The sequence below is a fragment of the Ahaetulla prasina genome, chromosome 2 (assembly GCF_028640845.1).
Source record: "Ahaetulla prasina isolate Xishuangbanna chromosome 2, ASM2864084v1, whole genome shotgun sequence".
Taxonomy (NCBI): domain Eukaryota; kingdom Metazoa; phylum Chordata; class Lepidosauria; order Squamata; family Colubridae; genus Ahaetulla; species Ahaetulla prasina.
Window position 1 is genome coordinate 16,785,453 of NC_080540.1, and position 19,222 is coordinate 16,804,674.

General features: G+C 40.2%; 1 protein-coding gene across 3 annotated transcripts; it reads right to left on the reverse strand.

The window, feature by feature from the left end:
• Positions 1-2,253: 2,253 nt before the first annotated feature.
• LOC131192559 (zinc-binding protein A33-like) lies at positions 2,254-19,147 on the reverse strand. Of its 3 annotated transcripts, none has more exons than XM_058171788.1 (7): positions 18,970-19,147; positions 15,978-16,458; positions 12,314-12,409; positions 10,684-10,917; positions 6,400-6,419; positions 4,829-5,130; positions 2,254-4,322 (listed from the first exon to the last, which is right to left on the reverse strand). In XM_058171788.1, exons 2-7 carry the CDS (start codon positions 16,395-16,397, stop codon positions 3,793-3,795), a joined length of 1,602 nt encoding a protein of 533 aa, XP_058027771.1. In that variant the 5' UTR covers positions 16,398-16,458; positions 18,970-19,147; the 3' UTR covers positions 2,254-3,792. The 3 variants fall into 3 exon arrangements, with proteins under 3 accessions (XP_058027771.1, XP_058027770.1, XP_058027772.1); XM_058171787.1 differs by having other exon boundaries at positions 18,989-19,146; XM_058171789.1 differs by having other exon boundaries at positions 15,978-16,454; positions 18,847-18,977.
• Positions 19,148-19,222: the final 75 nt, after the last annotated feature.

The following is a 19,222-nucleotide window of genomic DNA, read 5'->3' on the forward strand; positions in this document are numbered from 1 at the left end:
CCAAATAACCACATCCAAAGCTTTTCGTCTCCCAACCCCCTCCCCATTACATAAAATAACTTTCTAATTATTCAAAGGCAATCTGATATTTCTTAATCTGATATCTATTTTGTAGATAATCAATCCATTTTCCATTCAATTAAATATCTTTCCTGTATTGTCTTTTAAAACGCTGAGATTTTAGCCATCTCAGCCAAATTAATAACTTTCAATATCCATTCTTCTATTGTAGGTATCTCTTCTTTCTTCCAGTATTGTCCAATCAACAGTCTTGCTGCTGTTATTAAGTTCAAAATCAATTTAGTCTCAATCCCTATCAGTTGTGTTTTCATTAATATACAGTATAGTGATTAAAGCGATAAGAACATTACTGGACTTTTTGTGAGAAACCAAAATTAAAAGTTGATCTGGGCTTTGATGTTTGAATAAGGGATTATGGAAATAATGTAGACCAATGTTAATCTTAGAGTAAGAGTTTGATATATTTCTTTAGTTATATCTGTACCAAAGAAGGTTGGAAGTCATTCTTTTTCAGTTTTCCTTCTTCTCCTTTCTTTCTTTCTTACACTTTCCCTCTTTTTCTTTTCTGAGCCTTTTCTTTTTTCAGATCTGTTTTTTTTATTTCTTTATCCCTTTGCTTTGTATTTTTTTTTTGATGTATGGAGGATCAAATACTCAGCCATTATAATTCTACATTCCTTATTTGCAGAAATCATATCAAAATTTAGAATGCAATCCACTGGGAGCCGTCTCATATAAGCCAGGCTCCGAGTCCCTCTAACCAAAAAGTGTTTATCGATAGAAGAGAATATTTGTAGCTCAGGGTTGAACTGTGGGGTCCTTGATGATCTCTGACCTTGATGGTTTTCCTGCAGATGTTTCATTACCAAACTAGGTAACATCATCAGTACTAGAAGGAACTACAATCCATGGGACACTTATCGATCAGTCTTACAAACAGTAATCCGATTGTTGTAGACAAATTATATAAGTACAAAAAGACAGAAAAAGGATTTGTAAAAAAAACCAACGACCAACCCCTATGAGGCTTGTTGTTAGTTGCGAAGTCGTGTCCGAACCATCGTGACCCCATGGACAACGTTCCTCTAGGCCTTCCTGTCCTCTACCATCCTCTGGAGTCCATTTAAATTCATGCCTACTGCTTCAATGACTTCATCTAGCCACCTCATTCTCCGTTGTCCCTTTCTTCTTTTGCCCTCAATCTTTTCCAGCATTAGGGTCTTTTCCAGTGAGTCCTTCCTTCTCATTAGGTGGCAAAAGTATTTGAGTTTCATCTTCAGGATCTGGCCTTCTAAAGAGCAGTCAGGGTTGATCTCCTCTAGGACTGACCGGTTTGATCAATGGAGTCTTCTCCAGCACCAGAGTTCAAAGACCTCAGTTCTTTGGCGCTCACCCTTCCTTATGGTCCAACTTTCACAGCCATACATTGCAACTGGGAAAATCATAGCCTTGACTATAAGCACTTTTGTTGGCAGGGTGATGTCTCTGCTTTTTAGTAAGCTGTCTAGATTTGCCTATGAGGCTATAAAGCTTATATTGAGTGTCATACTTGCTAAAGCCCTGCTAGGGTTTGTTAGATTATGACAATTATGTGTTAAAAAGAAATTGGGGGGGGAAGGGGAAAAAAAAAGAAGCAAAAGATTACAGAATATACCGTGTTATGGACACCTATACAATTATTGATTGCAACTAACGTTAAACAAAGAAGCATGATCCATTAATGGGATGGAGAGCTGTGATGGACATATAAAATCATGATTGACAGGCTTAGCTGTAAGGCATCTTTAATACTGATAGACCTGAACACATGATGCTAAAGCCGATAAAGCTCCTAGGACACCTCACTTTTTTTTTTTATCCAGACAAATAAAAATATTGATCAGATTATTCCTTTATAGACTGATTGACTCATCAGGGTGGCATCCAACACTGAAGGAAGGTGTAGTAGCAAAAAGCTAAGGAACCTCTGTTTTAAAGGCTTACAGAGATCCCTGTTTGGCAAATAGGGATTTTTCCCCCCCCAAAGTTTTGGTTATCCCTTCTTTTAGGAGAGTGTCATGCAGGCGCCCTCGCACAAAAAGAAAGAAGGGCATCCCCCCCAAGGATGCGTCCGAGAATGTATGGAGCAGAATTGCTGTCACTTGCCCCGCTTCGCGCTTGAGAGAGATACGGATTCTCGTGGGCTCCTCAGTCACAAACAGGTCAAAGCATGCTGGCGGAGAGATGGCTCTGTATATTTTATTTATTTATTTATTTCGTCAAGCATGTATTTTATGGCAGATACAAGTGTAAACATAATTACAAACACATGTAAAGCGTATGAATAAAAGAAAACACTAGGACAGGGACAGTAGGCACGCCGGTGCACTTATGCACGCCCCTTACAGACCTCTTAGGAATGGGGTGAGGTCTATAGTAGACAGTCTAAGGCGGGGTCACCAATCTTTTGGACCTCAGAGACCACTAAATACATAATTTTAAATCCTGCGGACCACTAATATGATCTGCCTAATGACCGGCTGGGTGGGCGTGGCTAGGAGCTCATGTGACTGGGTGGGTGTGGCCAACTCAATGTCATTCACATGGAGGGTTGCCTCGCCAGCCTCTACTCGCCCCTCCCCTTCCAGCCACTCCTTGCCTCCCTGCCCAGGCTCCTTAGGGCCCCAATAGGAAGCAGTTGTTGGAGCTAAGCAGCCATCACAAGAAAGAGTTGGCAAAACAGCTGGCTCAGTTCAAATTGGATCTGACCAAGAAAAAGGCTCAACAGAAGCACTTCACTGAGGGCAGAGGGAAGACCTGCGGGAGTACAAAGCAAAGTACCAGCGCCTGCAGGCTCAGCGGGCTGAGATGGTCAGCCAGTTGCAGGCCATGAGGCAGCCCCACTGGAACAAGGCCCTCCGGCTCATTGTCACCAGTGGCAATTTCCTCCAGCCTTCACCCAAAGCCCCACACCAGGAGGCTGAAGCAGACCCTGAGTCGGAATTTCTGCCCCCCTCCAACCCACACAAAAAGACCCCGAAGGGGAAGACTCTCTGCAGCAACAAAAATGTTCATTACACGTATCCAGCCCAGGGGCCATAGTTTGAGGATCCCTGATTCAGTGCAATATAAAAAATGCAAATAATTTTTCTGCGGACCACCAAAATATTCTCGTGGACCATCAGCGGTCCACGGACCACAAATTTGTGACCACTGGTCTAAGGTAAAAGTTTTGGAGATTTGGGGAAGAAACCACAGAGTCAGATAGTGCATTCCAGGCATTGACAACTCTATTACTGAAGTCGTAATATTAATATTACTAATTACGTAATATTAATGAATATCTCCCTGAATTTCAAAAATTCCCAGTGCCTGGTCTCATCAACATCTGTTAAGTTCATTGGCTTTCGGGCAACCCCTAAAGCCCATATTGCTGTACCTCCTGGCTCCCAGTTGAGAACCTCTGACAACCAAGGACATAAGAATATTTTTTAAATGCTGAACTTGAGCTAAGATCTCAAAGCGCCAGGTCCCACATCAAAGATTTTGTATATTAAAAAACCCCTAAATCTAACATTAACGATAAAGATCAGATTGAAAGCTACACTTACAGAACTCTCTGCGCCTAGAACAACAATCATGGACCACAATAGTCAGGTGAGACCCTTTTCAAATCTTTGAGTGATTGTTTGTAAAGAGGGATTAGCATGGACTTTCTTTTAAAATAGCCATCTCAATGTTTTCAATTTTCAGTAGGCTGTTCTTTGCAATGCTACACCTTGAGCTAAGATCTCAAAGCTCCAGACCGCACACCCAGAGGGGGTAGTTGCTTCGAGGGCTGAGAAAGGGCAGCATGGAAATACGCTTGGAAAGGGCAGTTTGGAAGGTGTAGAGGTGGGACCTGCTGCTGCTGTTGTAAAAAGAGAGCTGCCCCCCTTCAAAGTCCAGGTAGACCCCAACTTTTTCCATCTGCCCGCAGACCGAGAGGGGCGTACGGGGCTCACTCAGAGCTTGGTACTGTCCCGCCTTCAGCTCAATAGCCCACACCCCTTCCTTGGGCAGAAAGTTCAGCTGCTTCTTGCGCTCCACAGACTTTTTGGCCATCCCCACTATCCAACTGGGGCTGTCCCCAACATCGATCTCCCAGTAGAAGCGCCCAGTGGTAATGCCCTTCCGTCCCACCACACACCGGGTGGAAGTGAAGCGCTCCGGCTTTTCTTGCCAGAACGGTCGTTCAGGACTGAACTTGACCCCGGTGCCTTCTTCCACAAGGACCAAGCTGGGATGAGCTGAGTTGCAATCCAAAGTGATCCTTTTAGGGACTGGAGAGGAAAGATGGAAAGAATTCAGAATGAATAAGAGCGGACTTGTGCAGCGGGGTATTGCAGGAATATAAAGAAGTCCAGGGAAAAATTAGATACAAATGAATGTAATATTAGCCAGCTGTTACTAAAGCTACTGCCATCCTCAACATGTCTGAAGCTTCCTTTTTTTCTTTTAGCCCAAACTACCTTACGGTGTAATTCTATATAATAGGATTAAAAGGAGGCCATCAAAGAACACAGTGGGTTGACACCATCAAAACTGACACCAGCCAGAGCATAGAAGAACTCAAAGAAGCAGTGCAAGATTGGAAGATGTGGAGAGACCTGGCCCACAGAACCACCAAGAGTTGGGACATGACTGAATGGATAATATCATCATCATCATCATCATCACATTACAGGGTTATTGCTGTGGAGTACATAGCCTTGAACTTCCACAAAAAAATAGGGGATAAAAGTAATAAACCAATAACCAATACATTTGGTCTAAAACCTCAACTCACCTGGATGTAGCCCATCCAGGAGCTCTTTCCAGGCGTAGAATTGCAGAGGTCCTTTAAACACGCCCAGGTTCAAGTCTACAGCCACCACTTCATCTTCCTCCTCTTCCTCTTCTGTCTCTTGTTCTTCCTCATCTTCTTCTTCTTCTTCCTCCTCCTCCTCCTCTTCTTCTTCCTCCTCAACTTCTTCACCAGTCTCATTCTCAGACTCATCTGTGTCTTCACCGCTGGCCCCCAGCCCATCTTCTCCTATCTGTTCATCATCTAGTTTGGGTTTGTTCAGAGCTCCTTGTTCTTTACAGATCCTGAAGGAGAAGAGCATCCCAAGGATCAGCCATTTTAGAGTAAGCTGCCCCAACAGCAATAGCACATAGATTTATATACCACTTCACAGCACTTTACAGTGGTTTTACAGAGTCAGCACATTGACCCCAATAATTTGGGTCCTCATTTTACTCACTTCAGAAGGATGGAAGGCTGAGTCACCCTTGAGCCTGGTGAGATTCGAACTGCCAAATTGCAGTCAGTTGGCAGTCAGCAGAAGTAGCCTGCAATATTGCATTCTAACCACTGCGCCACCATGGCTCTATTTATCTATCTAGGGCTTCCTGTAGGCAGGGGTGAAATGTAAAATTTGTTACTACCGGTTTTGTAAGCGTAGCTTGATGGGGAGTAATGTGACTGGGTAGGCGTGGCCAACTTTTCTTTTTAACTTTTAAAATCATTTTTTTACAGCCTCTTCGACAGAAGAGGTTATAGAAAAAAATGTTTTTAAAGGATTCTGACAATCCCAGCTGAGTTGCCTGATCACCAGAACCCTTTAAAAGCATTTTTTTACAACTTTTTCGGCTGAAGAGGTTGAGAAAAAATGCTTTTAAAAGGTTCAGACGATCCCAGCTGAGCTGCGCGATCATCAGAGACGTTTTCTTTACTTTAAAAGCATTTTTTGGCCGAAAAAAATGCTTTTAAGTTAAAAAAAACACAAAACTCTGATGATCGCATGGCTCAACTTGGCATGGGGGGTAGGCAGCGATTTTTGCTACCGGTTCTCTGAACCACCCGCTGCCATCGCTACCGGATCAGGCAATCCGGTCCGAACCAGGAGCATTTCCCCCCCTGCCTATAGGGTCAAGCCTTCCTTGTTGGTTCCCGCTTTTCTTCCTTTCATATATTTATTATATAGGTAGTCTTGGACTTAACAACCATTCATGGAGAGACCTAAGTTACAATACTGAAAAGAGTGGTTGACAACCAGTCCTCACAATTACAGCTATTGGTCGTGATCAGGATGCAGGTGCTTGACAACCAGACTGTGAGAGTTGCCGTGTTGTGGGGGGGAGGGTCACGTGATGGCCATTTGCAACTTTCCAAGCTGGCTTGGAGCAAGCAAAGTCAATAGGGAAAGCTGGATTCGTTTAACGACTGCAGGGATTCACTTAACGGTGGCAAAAAAAAGGTTGGGGGCAACATTTAACAACCACCTTGTTTATCAAAGGAAATGTTGATCCTAACTTTGGCTGTAATTCGATGTATAAGAAAAGAGAAACACTACTTACCTCTCTAACACTACTTACCTCTCTAACTCTTTTGCCTCCTGTGGGAGGAGAGGAGGGAGAGAAGGAAGGAAGGAAGGAAGGAAGGAAGGAAGGAAGGAAGGAAGGAAGGAAGGAAGGAAGGAAGGAAGGAAGGAAAGAAAGAAAGAAAGAAAGAAAGAAAGAAAGAAAGAAAGAAAGAAAGAAAATGTGAGATAACAGTGAAAATAATTATTTTCTTTTCACCCACTTTCCTGCCAAAGCTTTCTGCATTTTAATGGTGCACAACAGATTCTGATCTCTGTGGACTTCTGGCTTGGCTCCGCTTCGTTGAAAAAGCAGTCTTGTTTAGACTGCTAACCTCGTAGTCTGTAGAGCTGTCAGGACATCGTAAATCACGTCCGACAGCTCAGGCAAAGAGGAAGAGATGAGCATTCAGGCTGAAGTTGAGACACCCAAAAAAGCCACAGGCTTGAGGGGAGAGCTCCTTCCATAGCCTGAAAAGCTCCGGACTTGGGGGGCCCCTGCCTTGGCAGGAAAAAAACATCGCGTCCAGTCTCCACGGCACAAATTGATTTATGACGGATTGTAACATGGACGGAGCAGAAACTGGAGTTCTAGCATTTGTTTGTAAGAAGACTGTAAGCACCTGAGGATATATTTGTTGCGAAGATAGGAGAGAAGAAAGCAAATGGCGTTTTGTGGAATGTGTGTACTGGAAACGAAAGTTAAAGAAATGCTTACTAACAGCTAGTGTGGAACTAGAAGATATATAGGAAGATACTGACTAAATGGAAGAAATGAAAATTTTATGATTTATATTTTTTTCTTCTTCTTTGGGATTATAGTGATTTAGAAGAAAAGTTTTTTGAATTTTTCTTTTTTAACTCTTTTTGGTCCGTTATTAGGTTATATTTTTAAAAAATGGCTTTTAAGCAAATAGTACCAAAAGTCACTAAAAATTTTGAAATTTCTTCAGTTTCAAAAATTAGAATAGAATAGAATAGAATTTTTATTGGCCAAGTGTGATTGGACACACAAGGAATTTGTCTTGGTGCATATGCTCTCAGTGTACATAAAAGAAAAGATACGTTCATCAAGGTACAACATTTACAACACAATTGATGGTCAATATATCAATATAAATCATAAGGATTGCCAGCAACAAGTTATAGTCATACAGTCTTAAATGGAAAGAGATTGATGATGGGAACTATGAGAAGATTAATTAAAAGAAGAAATCAAAAAGGAATTAAGAAATTCTTTACAGGAGTTTTTGGAGAGTCGCTTTTTAGAAATAGATCAAAAATTTGATGAAATAGAGAAAGAGATGTTGGATTTTAAGGAAGTGGTGGAAGAGCAGAAGAGGGAAATGAAAATGGTAAAGGATGCAATTGCGCAAATATTAAGCTCTTGTATTCAGATGGAAGATAATTTTGAAGAAATTAATAAAGCTAATTTAGAGTTGCAAAGGAAAATAGAGGAAATTCAAAAAAATCAAAACAATTGGAACTTAGATAATAAGATGGAAGATATACAGGCAAAGGTAGATAGGGCAGATGAAGAAAGAGTAATATTACAATATAGATTAATGGAATATGCTATAAGGGTGAGGGGGTTGAAGCAAAGTAGGAAAGAAAATTTAAAAGAGATTTTTACGAAAGCCTTTGCTCAGATAAAGGGTGTGGAGCCAGAAGATTTTGAGATTAATATTGAAAGAATTTATCGTGTTAATTCTTGGTGGACAAGACAAAATAGAGTACCGAGGGATGTGGTTATTTATTTTACAACTAAAAAGATTAGGTATGAAATTTTGCAAGCCTTTTATAAAAATAAATTTCAAATATTGGGACAAGATATAAAAATGATGAAGGAAATTCCTCCTAAAATGTTAAGAAAGAGAAGAGAATTTGCTTTTTTAGTGGATGAGTTTAAGAAACATCAGATATATTTTAGATGGGAAGTTCCAATGGGTTTGTCAGTGAATTTTAGAGGCAGAAAGTATTTTCTTAATTCAGTTATGAAAGCAAGACATTTTTATATTAATGTTTTAAAGAGTGGGAATCCTTTGTTGTTAGATGCTAAGTTAACTGGTTTGGAAATGATGGAAAATAGAATAGGAGAGGGGAGGAATGTTTAAGATGTGAATATGATGATTATGGTTAATTTTTGGAATTGATTTGTTTAGGATATAAATTATAGGATTTTTGTTATTTGCTATTTGTATGGTATAAATCTATGGGATGATATTATTTAATTGTGAAGGATGGAAAGTAAAATTTATGAATTTAGATAATGTTGTGGATGTAATGATTTTAATTGTTTACTGTTATATTGTGGATGTAGTTTAAATGATTATTTGTTTTAATTGACACGTTTATAGACAGTAAAAGTTATGAAGTTAAGCTGGAAATATTGTATTTGAGAGATTTTATTCGAAATGATATTTGATTGATGGAGTAGTATTGGAAGATTGGACATTAATATTATGACAATTGAAGAAATATATAAGTGATGAGAATTTGAATTTGAGAAGTTGGATTGTAATTTAAGAAATGGACTTATGAAATTTGAAGGAATATACAAGTGGGGGGAAAAATTGAATTTTAGAAGAGGGACTAATTTTTAAAATGGACTGTAAGAAGAACGGACATTAAATGTTATGGCAATTGAAGAAATATATAAGTGATGAAAATTTGAATTCAAGAAGATAGACTGTAATTTAAGAAATGGACTTATGAAATTTGAAGGAATATATAAGTGGAAAAAATTTGAAATGGAGAAGATGGATTAATTTTAAAAATGGATTGTAAGAAGAAGTAATATGTGAAGTTGGTACTGCTTCTTTTCTTTTTTCCTTTTTATTATTCTTTCCTATCTCTTTATTTTTATTGTGAGGGGATTTAAAGTTTTAAATTTTTGAAGGAGGGAAGTTATGTATATTTTGTATACTTTAGCTTGTGATTGTTGGTCATAATACCCGGTATTTGCTCTGGGAAGTCCGGGGGGGGGGAGGGGGGGAAAGTGGGGGGGGAAATGATACATGGATTGATTATTAATGTACAGTAATGTTTGAAGATATGAAATTAAAATTTAAAATGATACTGGGGCTGCCCGACTGCCATTTCAGAAAGAAAAGGAGAGAGGAGTAGAAGGAGGGAAGAAAGTAGGTAGGAAAGAGTTGAGAAGGAGGAGGGGAATAAGAAGGTTAGATAGGGCGGAAGAAGGGAGGAGTGAAGAAGGAAGAGAGGAAGTAGTAAAGTGAAGGAGATGAAGGATGTGAAAGTAGTAGAGGGTAGAGAGGGAGGTTGTGAAGAAAGGAAGTGGCAGTCGGGCAGGCCTGAATCAGTAATAAATAAAAATTAATGATTAATGATGGATAATAGTTTGTACATAAATATGATGTTGGAAAATAGAAATAAAAATTATTTTAAAAAAAAAGATTCTGATCTCTGTGGATCATGTCCTAGTTTATTATCAGAAAAAAAATCCTGGTGAAATACTATCACAACAAATATAGAAGAAACTAAAACTGAGGACTGTAGAGTCAGAGTGCTTAATATGCCACTGAAAACTCAAGGTGATGAAAGCACACGTACTGATCAATCTCTCTTTTATATGAACAAACCCTATGGAATCTAGCAATTGTTACAGGAAATTAGTTCTTACTTATTTGCTTAAGAAAATCGATTTGGCCACCCAACTGACTCTCAGTGATTCTGGGTAGTTTACAAAGATTTTTTTTAAAAACCCACAGAGATTTTGTCAGTCGTGACAAACCCTAACTGAACAAATCACAGTGTGAGAAGTTTTATATCCAAATATATTTTATTCATTATACTGTTTCCATCTTCCCTTAAAATATTAACAGAATCCACAATGGTCTGAGAATCAGTGTCTCCAACTTAATTAAATTAGCAAAGTTCCTAAAACCCCAAAATAAGTTACCCAAGCCTAATCCATCTATCAAAGGATAAGGTCTGTAAGCACAAATAGAGATAATTAAATTAAGTCTCCCAGCAGAACTGTATGTTCACAAAAACACACACACACACACCCCTCAGCATGTAAACACTTCTAAATCCCGGACAAACTCCTTATATAAAAGTTTGCTGTACCCCAGTTCTCTACAGCCTGCCCCTAAAAGCAAATCACTTTGTTTTTAGGAATAAGTATTTCTTCTTTCCTCATTTTTATTTATTCTTGTGCAACCCCCAACTCAAGTTGGAAGCCTGAATTATTCTTCTGACAATGGTTTGGTGCAATCTATGCGCCCAGAAATTTTCTTCTTCTCAAGAAAACCCCACAGCCCACGATCCCCCTTACCTTAAGGAAACTAAAATGGTCTTTGCATTCAAGGCTGGCCTGTACACGACACAGAATTTCTGAACCTGAAGCCATCTTGCAGTCCAGTTCCTTTAACTTGGTTTCCATCTGAGCCAAGTTCTTTTCTGTCTGGTTCTCTAAGGCCTGTTTTATAGCCAGCTCTCTGTCATTCAGCAGCTGGTGCATCTTCATAAACTCTTCAGAGATATGATCAGACAAGGATTTGGAGCAGGTCTGGAAAAACAGAGAGGGGGCACAGCAAAAGGTTGTGGTTTGGTCAAACACAAAATGATCACCTGTCCACACTGGGGTTGGTTTTGGGGTAGACTCCTGAGAATACCTTGGATAGCCATGAAAAAATAAATCAATGAACCATCAAACAAATCAACTTATTTGAGTTCTTATTTGAAGCACTAATGATTCAAAACTTCCTACTTTGGGCATGTGATGCAGAGTCCTAACCTTCTGAAGGAGACTCTTAATACTAGGAAAGATGGAAAGAAAAAGAAGATGAGGAAGAACAAAAGCAAAGATAGTTGACATATCAACTATGGGGGCACCATTAGAAGATCTGAAAATCCAGGTTAGGGATAAATCGTCATGGAGAAACTCCATTTTGCAAAGAGTTGTAAACTACTTGATAGCATCTAATTTATTTTATGTATTTATTAAACTTATATGCCAGCCATTTCACTGTCAGGTAACTCAATCAATCAATGCCACTATGATGATTACCTAAGCAACACCAGCCCTAAACCCCCAAAAGTTTAAGCTTAAACTGTCTACTGTTGACGTCACCCCATTCCTAAGAGGTCTGTAAGGGACGTGCATAAGGGCACCTGTGTGCCTACCGTCCCTGTCCTAATATTCCTTTTTACTTACTCTTTTCATGAATCCAAATTATGTCTGTACTTTTACCTATTATCTTATATATGATTGACAAATAAATAAATAAAAATTATAATGTAGTGACAGCACACATATATGCACAGTTGTACATACATACACACACACAAAGAGAATTCTGTGGGGTCCCTGCTGTTCTCTGAGCCTGATAGTTTTTCTTTTAGACATTTCATTACCAAACTAGATAATATCATCAGTGTTACAACGGAGTGTAAACCACATTCCGTTCCAGAACTGAGGATGTTACCTAGTTAAGTAGCGAAACATCTGCAAGAAAACAACCAAGCTCAGAAAGCACCAAAGACCCCACCATTCAACCCTGAGCTACAAATATTCCCTTCTATCCATACACAAAGTTCTAATTGTAAGTGTCTTTTGTGGTAGCTTAGAGCACCACATTGCTTCTACATGATTAAAATTAAGTTGAGAATCCCAGGGGAAGAGGGAACAGAATGGAATATCCTGAAAAATGCATGGTTGGCAACTTTGGCAACTTGAATGCCACACTATACCATATTTATTTATTTATTGTTGAGCTGAATGTGAATCAAACAAGCAGGTAGCTTTTCTTTTCCTTAGACTGAATTGCAGGAGCTTGGATTAAATGCTGACTGTGAAACACCTGATATTAAATCAATGAGCCCCAAATAATAGCATTGACAGAAATAGTTGCTGAAGAGAGAAAAGATACACTCAGTTTAGCATTAAACATCCCCAGCTGCACCTTTAACTCGATAATGTTCTTCTGCTGGTGGCACTGGCTACTTTTCAACCGCCTGAGACCTTCCTCAAGAGGTTCCAGAGATGCCTTCAGCTGGTCCTAAAAGGAAGAGAAAATTCAGATCCACTTAAAATGAACACCAGCATTTTATTGATCCCAGGACAATTTTATACCTCCAGCCAGATTCCGTCAAACCTCTGTCCCCCAACCAGCCCTAATTAGCATTTAACTTGTTTGTTAAGAGCAATGATCTACCCCAATACATTAGACATTGGTAAAATGGTAAAATACAATGAAATTTTGGATAACGGAGGAAGATTAAAATCCAACCAAGAACTAAAGGAACAGGGAATAATTGTAGATTGGTGGCCGTATCTCCAACTACAATCGAGATACAAAAAAGATTTAGAGGAATTTGAATTTGAACCGAATTTAACGCAATTAGATAAATTATTAACAGGCCCGGAAGAGAAATTACTATCTAAAATATATAATTATTTATAACATTTTGATTTGGAAGAAGAAATTGTAAAGGGACCAATGATAGCATGGGCTAAAAATATTGGACACAACATTGAGTTAGAAGATTGGGAAAAAATTTGGGAGAAAAATTATATATTAACAAAATCCGCCGCGTAAGGAAAATCAGTATAAAATGTTCTATCGGTGGCACCTAGTCCCAACAAGACTTGCAAAAATGTACCCCAACCTAAAACCTAATTGCTGGAAATGTAAACAAGCACAAGGTACCTATTTCCCTGTATGGTAGCTTTGCCCATAAGTCAAAAAATACTGGATTAAAATAGAAAAATGACTAAAAGAAATCACACGTAGTCAAATAGAATTGAAACCTGAATTGCTTCTTCTGGGGAATCATTAAAGGAAAATATTCCAAAAGGATTAAATATCTGATTATTCATATTACTATAGCAGCAAGAATCGTACTCGCACAAACCTGGAAAATGTCCACTATACCAACAGACTGTGTAATAATCCAGAATATTTTTGAATGTGCAGAATGGACAAATTTATTGTAAAAATAAATAATAAGGAAGACTCGGAATGTTACTCAACTTGGGAAAATTGGTAACAATGGATAGAAATTAAAAATAGGAAATGTATAGAACAAAATAAGATATAAATTGTGTTTACATATTTCTGATTAAATAAGAATATTTGGGAATATATGAACAAAGTTAAGAATTGTTTATTGTCAGAATGACGTTGAATTGTACAATTATTACAGATGTATTTTTTGTCATAGATGTATTTTTATTTGTATTTTAATATTTTAAACGTTAATAAAAGATTTTTTGAAAATTAAAAAAAGAGTGTTTTAAACTGTGATAGATTTAGTTAGCAATATATTAATTTTTTTGTTCCCCTGTATTTATTTAATGTTTTTCTTTTTCCTTATGGAATTTTTGTAGAGTCAGTCTCCCTCTCCCTCTCTCTCGCTAAGTGAGAAATTAGTAAAATTTTATCCCATTTTACCTTTCTTGCTTTCATTTTACCTTTCATTTTACCTTTCTTGCTACAGCTGTTAAGTGAATCACTGCAGTTGTTAAATTAGTAACACAGTTGTTAAGTGAATCTTGCTTCCCCATTGACTTTGCTTGTCAGAAGATCACAAAAGTAGATCACATGACCCTGGGGCACTGCAGCTATTCATTAATATGGACCACTTACCAAGCACGTAAATCACTTGACCACAGGGATGCTGCGAAGGTCATAACTGTGAAAAATGGTCATAAGTCACTTTTCTCAGTGCTGTTGTAATTTAGAAGAGTCACTAAGCAAACTGTTGCAAGTGTGTGTGTATGTGCCTGTATATATGTATATATGTATGTATGTATGTATGTATAAATCTATCATTTCATCCACCCACAATCTTCCAGGGGTCGCCTAAGACCATCGGAAATATGGGAAGTATACTTGCGAGTCGAAGAATCGCGAATTTGGCTTCAGGCATGTTGAATTAAAAAGAGAGAAATCTTTGCTCTGATGTCTCCCTCTCAAGCCAGCTGCAATCACTCCCAATCGCTAGCCTAATCTGGCTTCAGGCGCGATAAACTTAATAGGGGAGGAGTCTCCACTTTAATGCCTCCGTCTCAAGGCAATCGCAAGCAATTCAGATCGCTAACCAATACGGCTTCAGGCGCGATAAATTCAAAAAAACAGTTTGCCGCTTTTCCCCCCCTTCTGTGGCTGCTGAGGCGCGCTGAGATCGCAGCCTAAAAAAAAATAATTTTACGGTTGGGATCGCCACATCGTGGGGAATTGTATTAAAGGGGTCACAGCACTATAAAGGTTGAGAACCACTGTTCCAGAAGGACTCTGCAGGCCAAAATTATTGGCCTTACCTTTCAGTTTCAATCTGTGGGGCTCGCGAAGGTAAGCCCTGCGCTCGGTCGAAGGGTGGGCTGGGCAACGTGGGCCGGGCAGCCTCATGGTCCTGCGTGGGCTAGATTAAGGTTTTGCGAGCCGTAGTTTGAGGACCCATGATGTAGACAGTGCCTTGAAACTGACCAGTCCATAATGCAGGGTGGATAAAAATCAATGATTTTAAAAAAAATAAAAATAAAATAAATCAGATTTTTAAAATTTAAATTGGGTTTTTTTATTTAAATCGGGCTTTTTTTATTTGTATCAAATTTATTTTAATAAAATGCTTTTGGAGTAAAAATCTATCTAAATATAGTTTTCTATTTAAGATACATGCTTCAAAAATTTTAGCAAGGGATTCTCTGCCTGGTTGCTGGTTGCATGGCCATGGTGGGTGTGGCCTAGTTGGCCTCCTGTAGCACAGCAGGTGGGTGGGCGATTTTGGCCCCCCCCCGGGCTCCGGAGGCTTTCCTCGAGCCTCTGGGAGGGCAAAAAGAGCCTCCCTAGGCTCCAGAGGCCCTCTGGAGGCCGGAAACAAGTCCGTTTCCAGTCTTCCCAAACTTCTGGTAGGCCGATGCACGCACCCTGCATCCAAAACGGGCTGCGTGGGGACTCCTGGAAGGGGAGGGGCAGGAGCGGGATTTGGGGATTCTCCAAACTGCACAGAATCTTAGCTACAGGTTCTCTCGAACCCCTGTGAACCCCAGCAGCCCACCCTTGCCTTCCTCCAATAGAAGTCATCCAACAGGTAAACAAATCCAGATGACAGAAGAGACCAGCAGCAGATCCCAAAACTCTTGCCCCTTTCCAGCCACCTTCATAGATCAAATAGTGAATCTTCAGGAAGTGGAAAATGAATTGCATATATGCGAGATACAGATTCAGTATAATATTAGTGTTTCTCCACGTGTTTCAGACTGGAAATCTAGCTTACATTTACTGGTAAATATTTGGGAGGCTTCAAAAGCTTCGTTTCAGTGTCCTTGTTTATTATAATACTTATTATGATTCATATATGATATGAACCCTACTTGTATTTTATCTTGGCTTGCAAAATAAGCTGCCTCAAGTAGCCCCACGGTGAGGTAAGTGGCAAATATATTTCACAAATCGAGAGAGAGATGAGAGAAAAAGAGACAGAGAGAGGGGGAGAGGGAGAGAGAGAGAGGGAAAAAAAGAGAGATGAGCGAGAGTGAGAGAGACAGAGACACACACACAGAGAGAGAGAGTGTCTTGTTCAACCAGAAGCCACCTTCTTTCTCCTCCCAGGTTCAGTTCTCACCTGACAGTTCTGAGCCGCGTTTTTCAGGGGCAGGAAGTCATGTCCCCGGTGCTGAGGCAAGTCCCGGCAGATGACGCAAATGGGCTCCTCATCTTGGCTGCAGAAGAGCTTGAGAGGCTCCTCGTGTTCCTCACAGAAGTGCCAGCCTCCGGTGCCGCTCAGCTGAGCCCTTTCATCCAGCTTCACAAGCCGGGCCTTCTTGGCCAAGCTGCAGAGGGCTCGGTTCATGTGGCGCAAAGTGAAGGGTTGCCGGCATTCGGGGCAGAGCCCGCTACTTTCCCCTGTGGGGATGCAGGGCTCCAGGCAGGGAGCGCAGAAGCTGTGGCCGCACTCCAGTATGTGGGGCTCCTGAAAGAGGCAGCGGCAAATGGGGCACAGCAGGTCTTTGGTGAAACTGGGTACTTTCCGTACTGAAGCCATGTTGGTCAATTCAAAGAGAGCCTGAACAGGTTTCCCAAGTTAGAACAGCTTCTATTTCTGCCTGTTAAGTGAACATTGAATAATAGGGTTGGAAGGGACCTTGGAGGTCTTCTAGTCCAACCCCCTGCCCAAGCAGAAGACCCTATACCATTTCAGACAAATGGTTGTCCAATTTCTTCTTTAAAACCACTAACGATGGAGCACCCACAACTTTTGGAAAGGCAAGCATTTCATTGATTAATTGTTCTCACTGTCAGGAATTTTCTCCTTAATTCAAGGTTGGATCTCTCCTCGACAAGTTTCCATCCGTTACTTTTTGTCCTGCTCTGGAAAATAAGTCAACCCTCTCTTGTCTGTGACAGCCCCTCAAGTACTGGAAGATTGAGGCGAAGGGGTGTTTGCCAGTTGTGGGTTGTCCCCGGTTCAGTCCGGTTCTATAGAGCTGATAGTAATACTGATGGGAGGTTCTGCCCACCTGCCACGACATCATCACGGGTGATCTGCACATGTGCAAAAGGGTGCGTGTGCTCTCATTGCTAATCGGTAGTAAAAGTAAGTAGAACCCACCCCTGGTGTCTGCCATCCCAGACAGATCAGCCTTGGACACCAAAGTCACGAAGCCTAAAACTGCTTTTCTTACAGGGTTATAGAAACAGAGTCTGAAGGCATTTCCTGCCTTTATCCTAAAGTGAACCAGGAAGGATAAACCTGAGACGTTTTCTCAAATTGCATGCCTATTTTGCACACAGAAATTTCTTATCTCACCACTGCCTGGGCTGCGTCTCTTCCTACTCTTTCTCGAAGTGATTCTGACAGCCTGCTGCAGGGCAGGGAAACCCCTCAATGTGTCAGACCTGCCGCCACTTAAACCTCTACATAAAAAACATCCTCGGCTCCATCTGCTGAGAAAGGCAGGGTTTTTATTAAAAGTGTGTTCCAGTAATGTGTAGTCAGAACTGATCGTTTGCATGCCAAAAGTCCAAAGTTTAACCTTCTCCTCCCATCGCCCACCCTGGGCAACCAATCAAATTCAGGCAGAATGTTTTTGTAATGGCCAGTTGTGTACAGGAAGGTACACAGCTGATATGCCAGATGACTTTGAAATAGAAACTCCAAGAGATGCGGAACTTAAGTTTTCCTGCTTTCCTCCCTGCTTCTGAAACTCCTTTTTTGAAACTTTTTTCAACTCCTACCCTCAAAACGACGCTATAGAGCACTGCACACCAGAACAACTAGACACAAGAACAGTTTTTTCCCGAAGGCCATCACTCTGCTAAACAAATAATTCCCTCAACACTGTCAGACTATTTACTGAATCTGCACTACTATTAATCGTTTCATAGTTCCCATCACTAATCTCTTTCCACTTATGACTGTATGACTATAACTTGTTGCTGGCAATCCTTATGATTTATATTGATATACTGATCATCAATTGTGTTGTAAATGTCGTACCTTGATGAACGTATCTTTTCTTTTATGTACACTGAGAGCATATGCACCAAGACAAATTCCTTGTGTGTCCAATCACACTTGGCCAATAAAAATTCTACTCTATTCTATTCTATTCTATTCTAAACTTAACTTTCTTAACTGCTGAAACTTTGTTTTCATTTTCCACTTTGCCTTCCTCCCTCCTCCCTACCCACAATTCATGGCAGTCTGAGGAAGCATAAGCAACTATAATGTGGCAGCTGACACCATCTTTTTCTGGATCTTCAGGAAAGCTTTTTTTTTAATGATTATTATTTCAGCCTTCTCCATTTGGAGAAAACTTCAGTGGCCATGAAGTCTTTTAAAAAACACACACCATTTTTTACTTCGAAATAAGAAAGGAATAAAATTAGATACAAATGAATAATTTTGAATTAAATTGTTCAAATTATTGTGCGTCCCCAGTTCTTTTCTAAACAACCACAGAACTCAGGTTTCTGGTCTGGTGTGGATTTCTTGCAACAATCGACAGATGATTGAAGATAATTGGAAAAATAATTCCATAGCCCTAAGGGTTGTAAGGAAAACAAATTCTTGGACATTTTAGCAAGACAGAAGCTTAGAAGGAATGTGTGTTAATTAAAGTCCTTGCTTCTCGGTATCCTGATCAAAACTTCTATGACAACTGATATTTTTCTTTTCATTATTAAGACAACTCTTTCTTGAGAACAGTAAGACCCATGTATATATAATTATCATTTCTCCTTTCCTGAAATGGATACAGGTAGTCTTCAACTTACGACCACAACTGAGACGAAGATTTCTGTTGCTAAGCGAGACATTTTTAAAGTGAATTTTGCTCCATTTTACGATTTTTCTTGCCATAATAATTAAATGAATCACTGCAGGTGTTACGTTAGTAACAAGTGTAGGAAGAAAAATAGGAAAACGCCCCACCCCAACCCCCAAAGCGAAGAAATTCCCAACTCTCCCTCCTTCCCTCTCCGAGCCATACTTGCATTTTCCACTTTGCGTGGAAGGAATTTTCCGCTCCTTTAAAGCCACGCACACAAAACCCTCCGGAGGCTCAGCCACCTTTGCAAAAAACGACGACAAGCGACATAAACACCCCACCCACTGCCTAAGGAGATGCTCACGTCGGCGGGTTGCTTGCTTTGAAAATTCAGACGCCGCGGGAGCCAAATCTTCGCTCGGCCGGTGTTATATTTGATGCTTGTGGAAGCTCAAGAGGACTGCCGTCCTTCCTAAGAGGAAGCCCCTTTTTGAGTTTCGGTTTTCCAGCGATTCCTGCAAATCAGGCGCTTTCCCGGATCGAGGCGGGGTCTGTGAAAAATCGGGAACTTTTTCTGCCAAAAGCTGTCCTGGGTGAA

What these genes read in the sequence shown, in the direction of transcription:
- LOC131192559 (XM_058171788.1), bottom strand. Translation starts at nt 16,397, where the DNA reads ATGGCTTCAGTACGGAAAGTACCCAGTTTCACCAAAGACCTGCTGTGC. An exon ending in ACGCGGCTCAGAACTGTCAG is followed by an intron (nt 12,410 to 15,977) that starts GTGAGAACTGAA and finishes TCTTCCTTTTAG; the next exon opens with GACCAGCTGAAGGCATCTCT. An exon ending in CCTGGATGGGCTACATCCAG is followed by an intron (nt 4,323 to 4,828) that starts GTGAGTTGAGGT and finishes TTTCCTCTCCAG; the next exon opens with TCCCTAAAAGGATCACTTTG.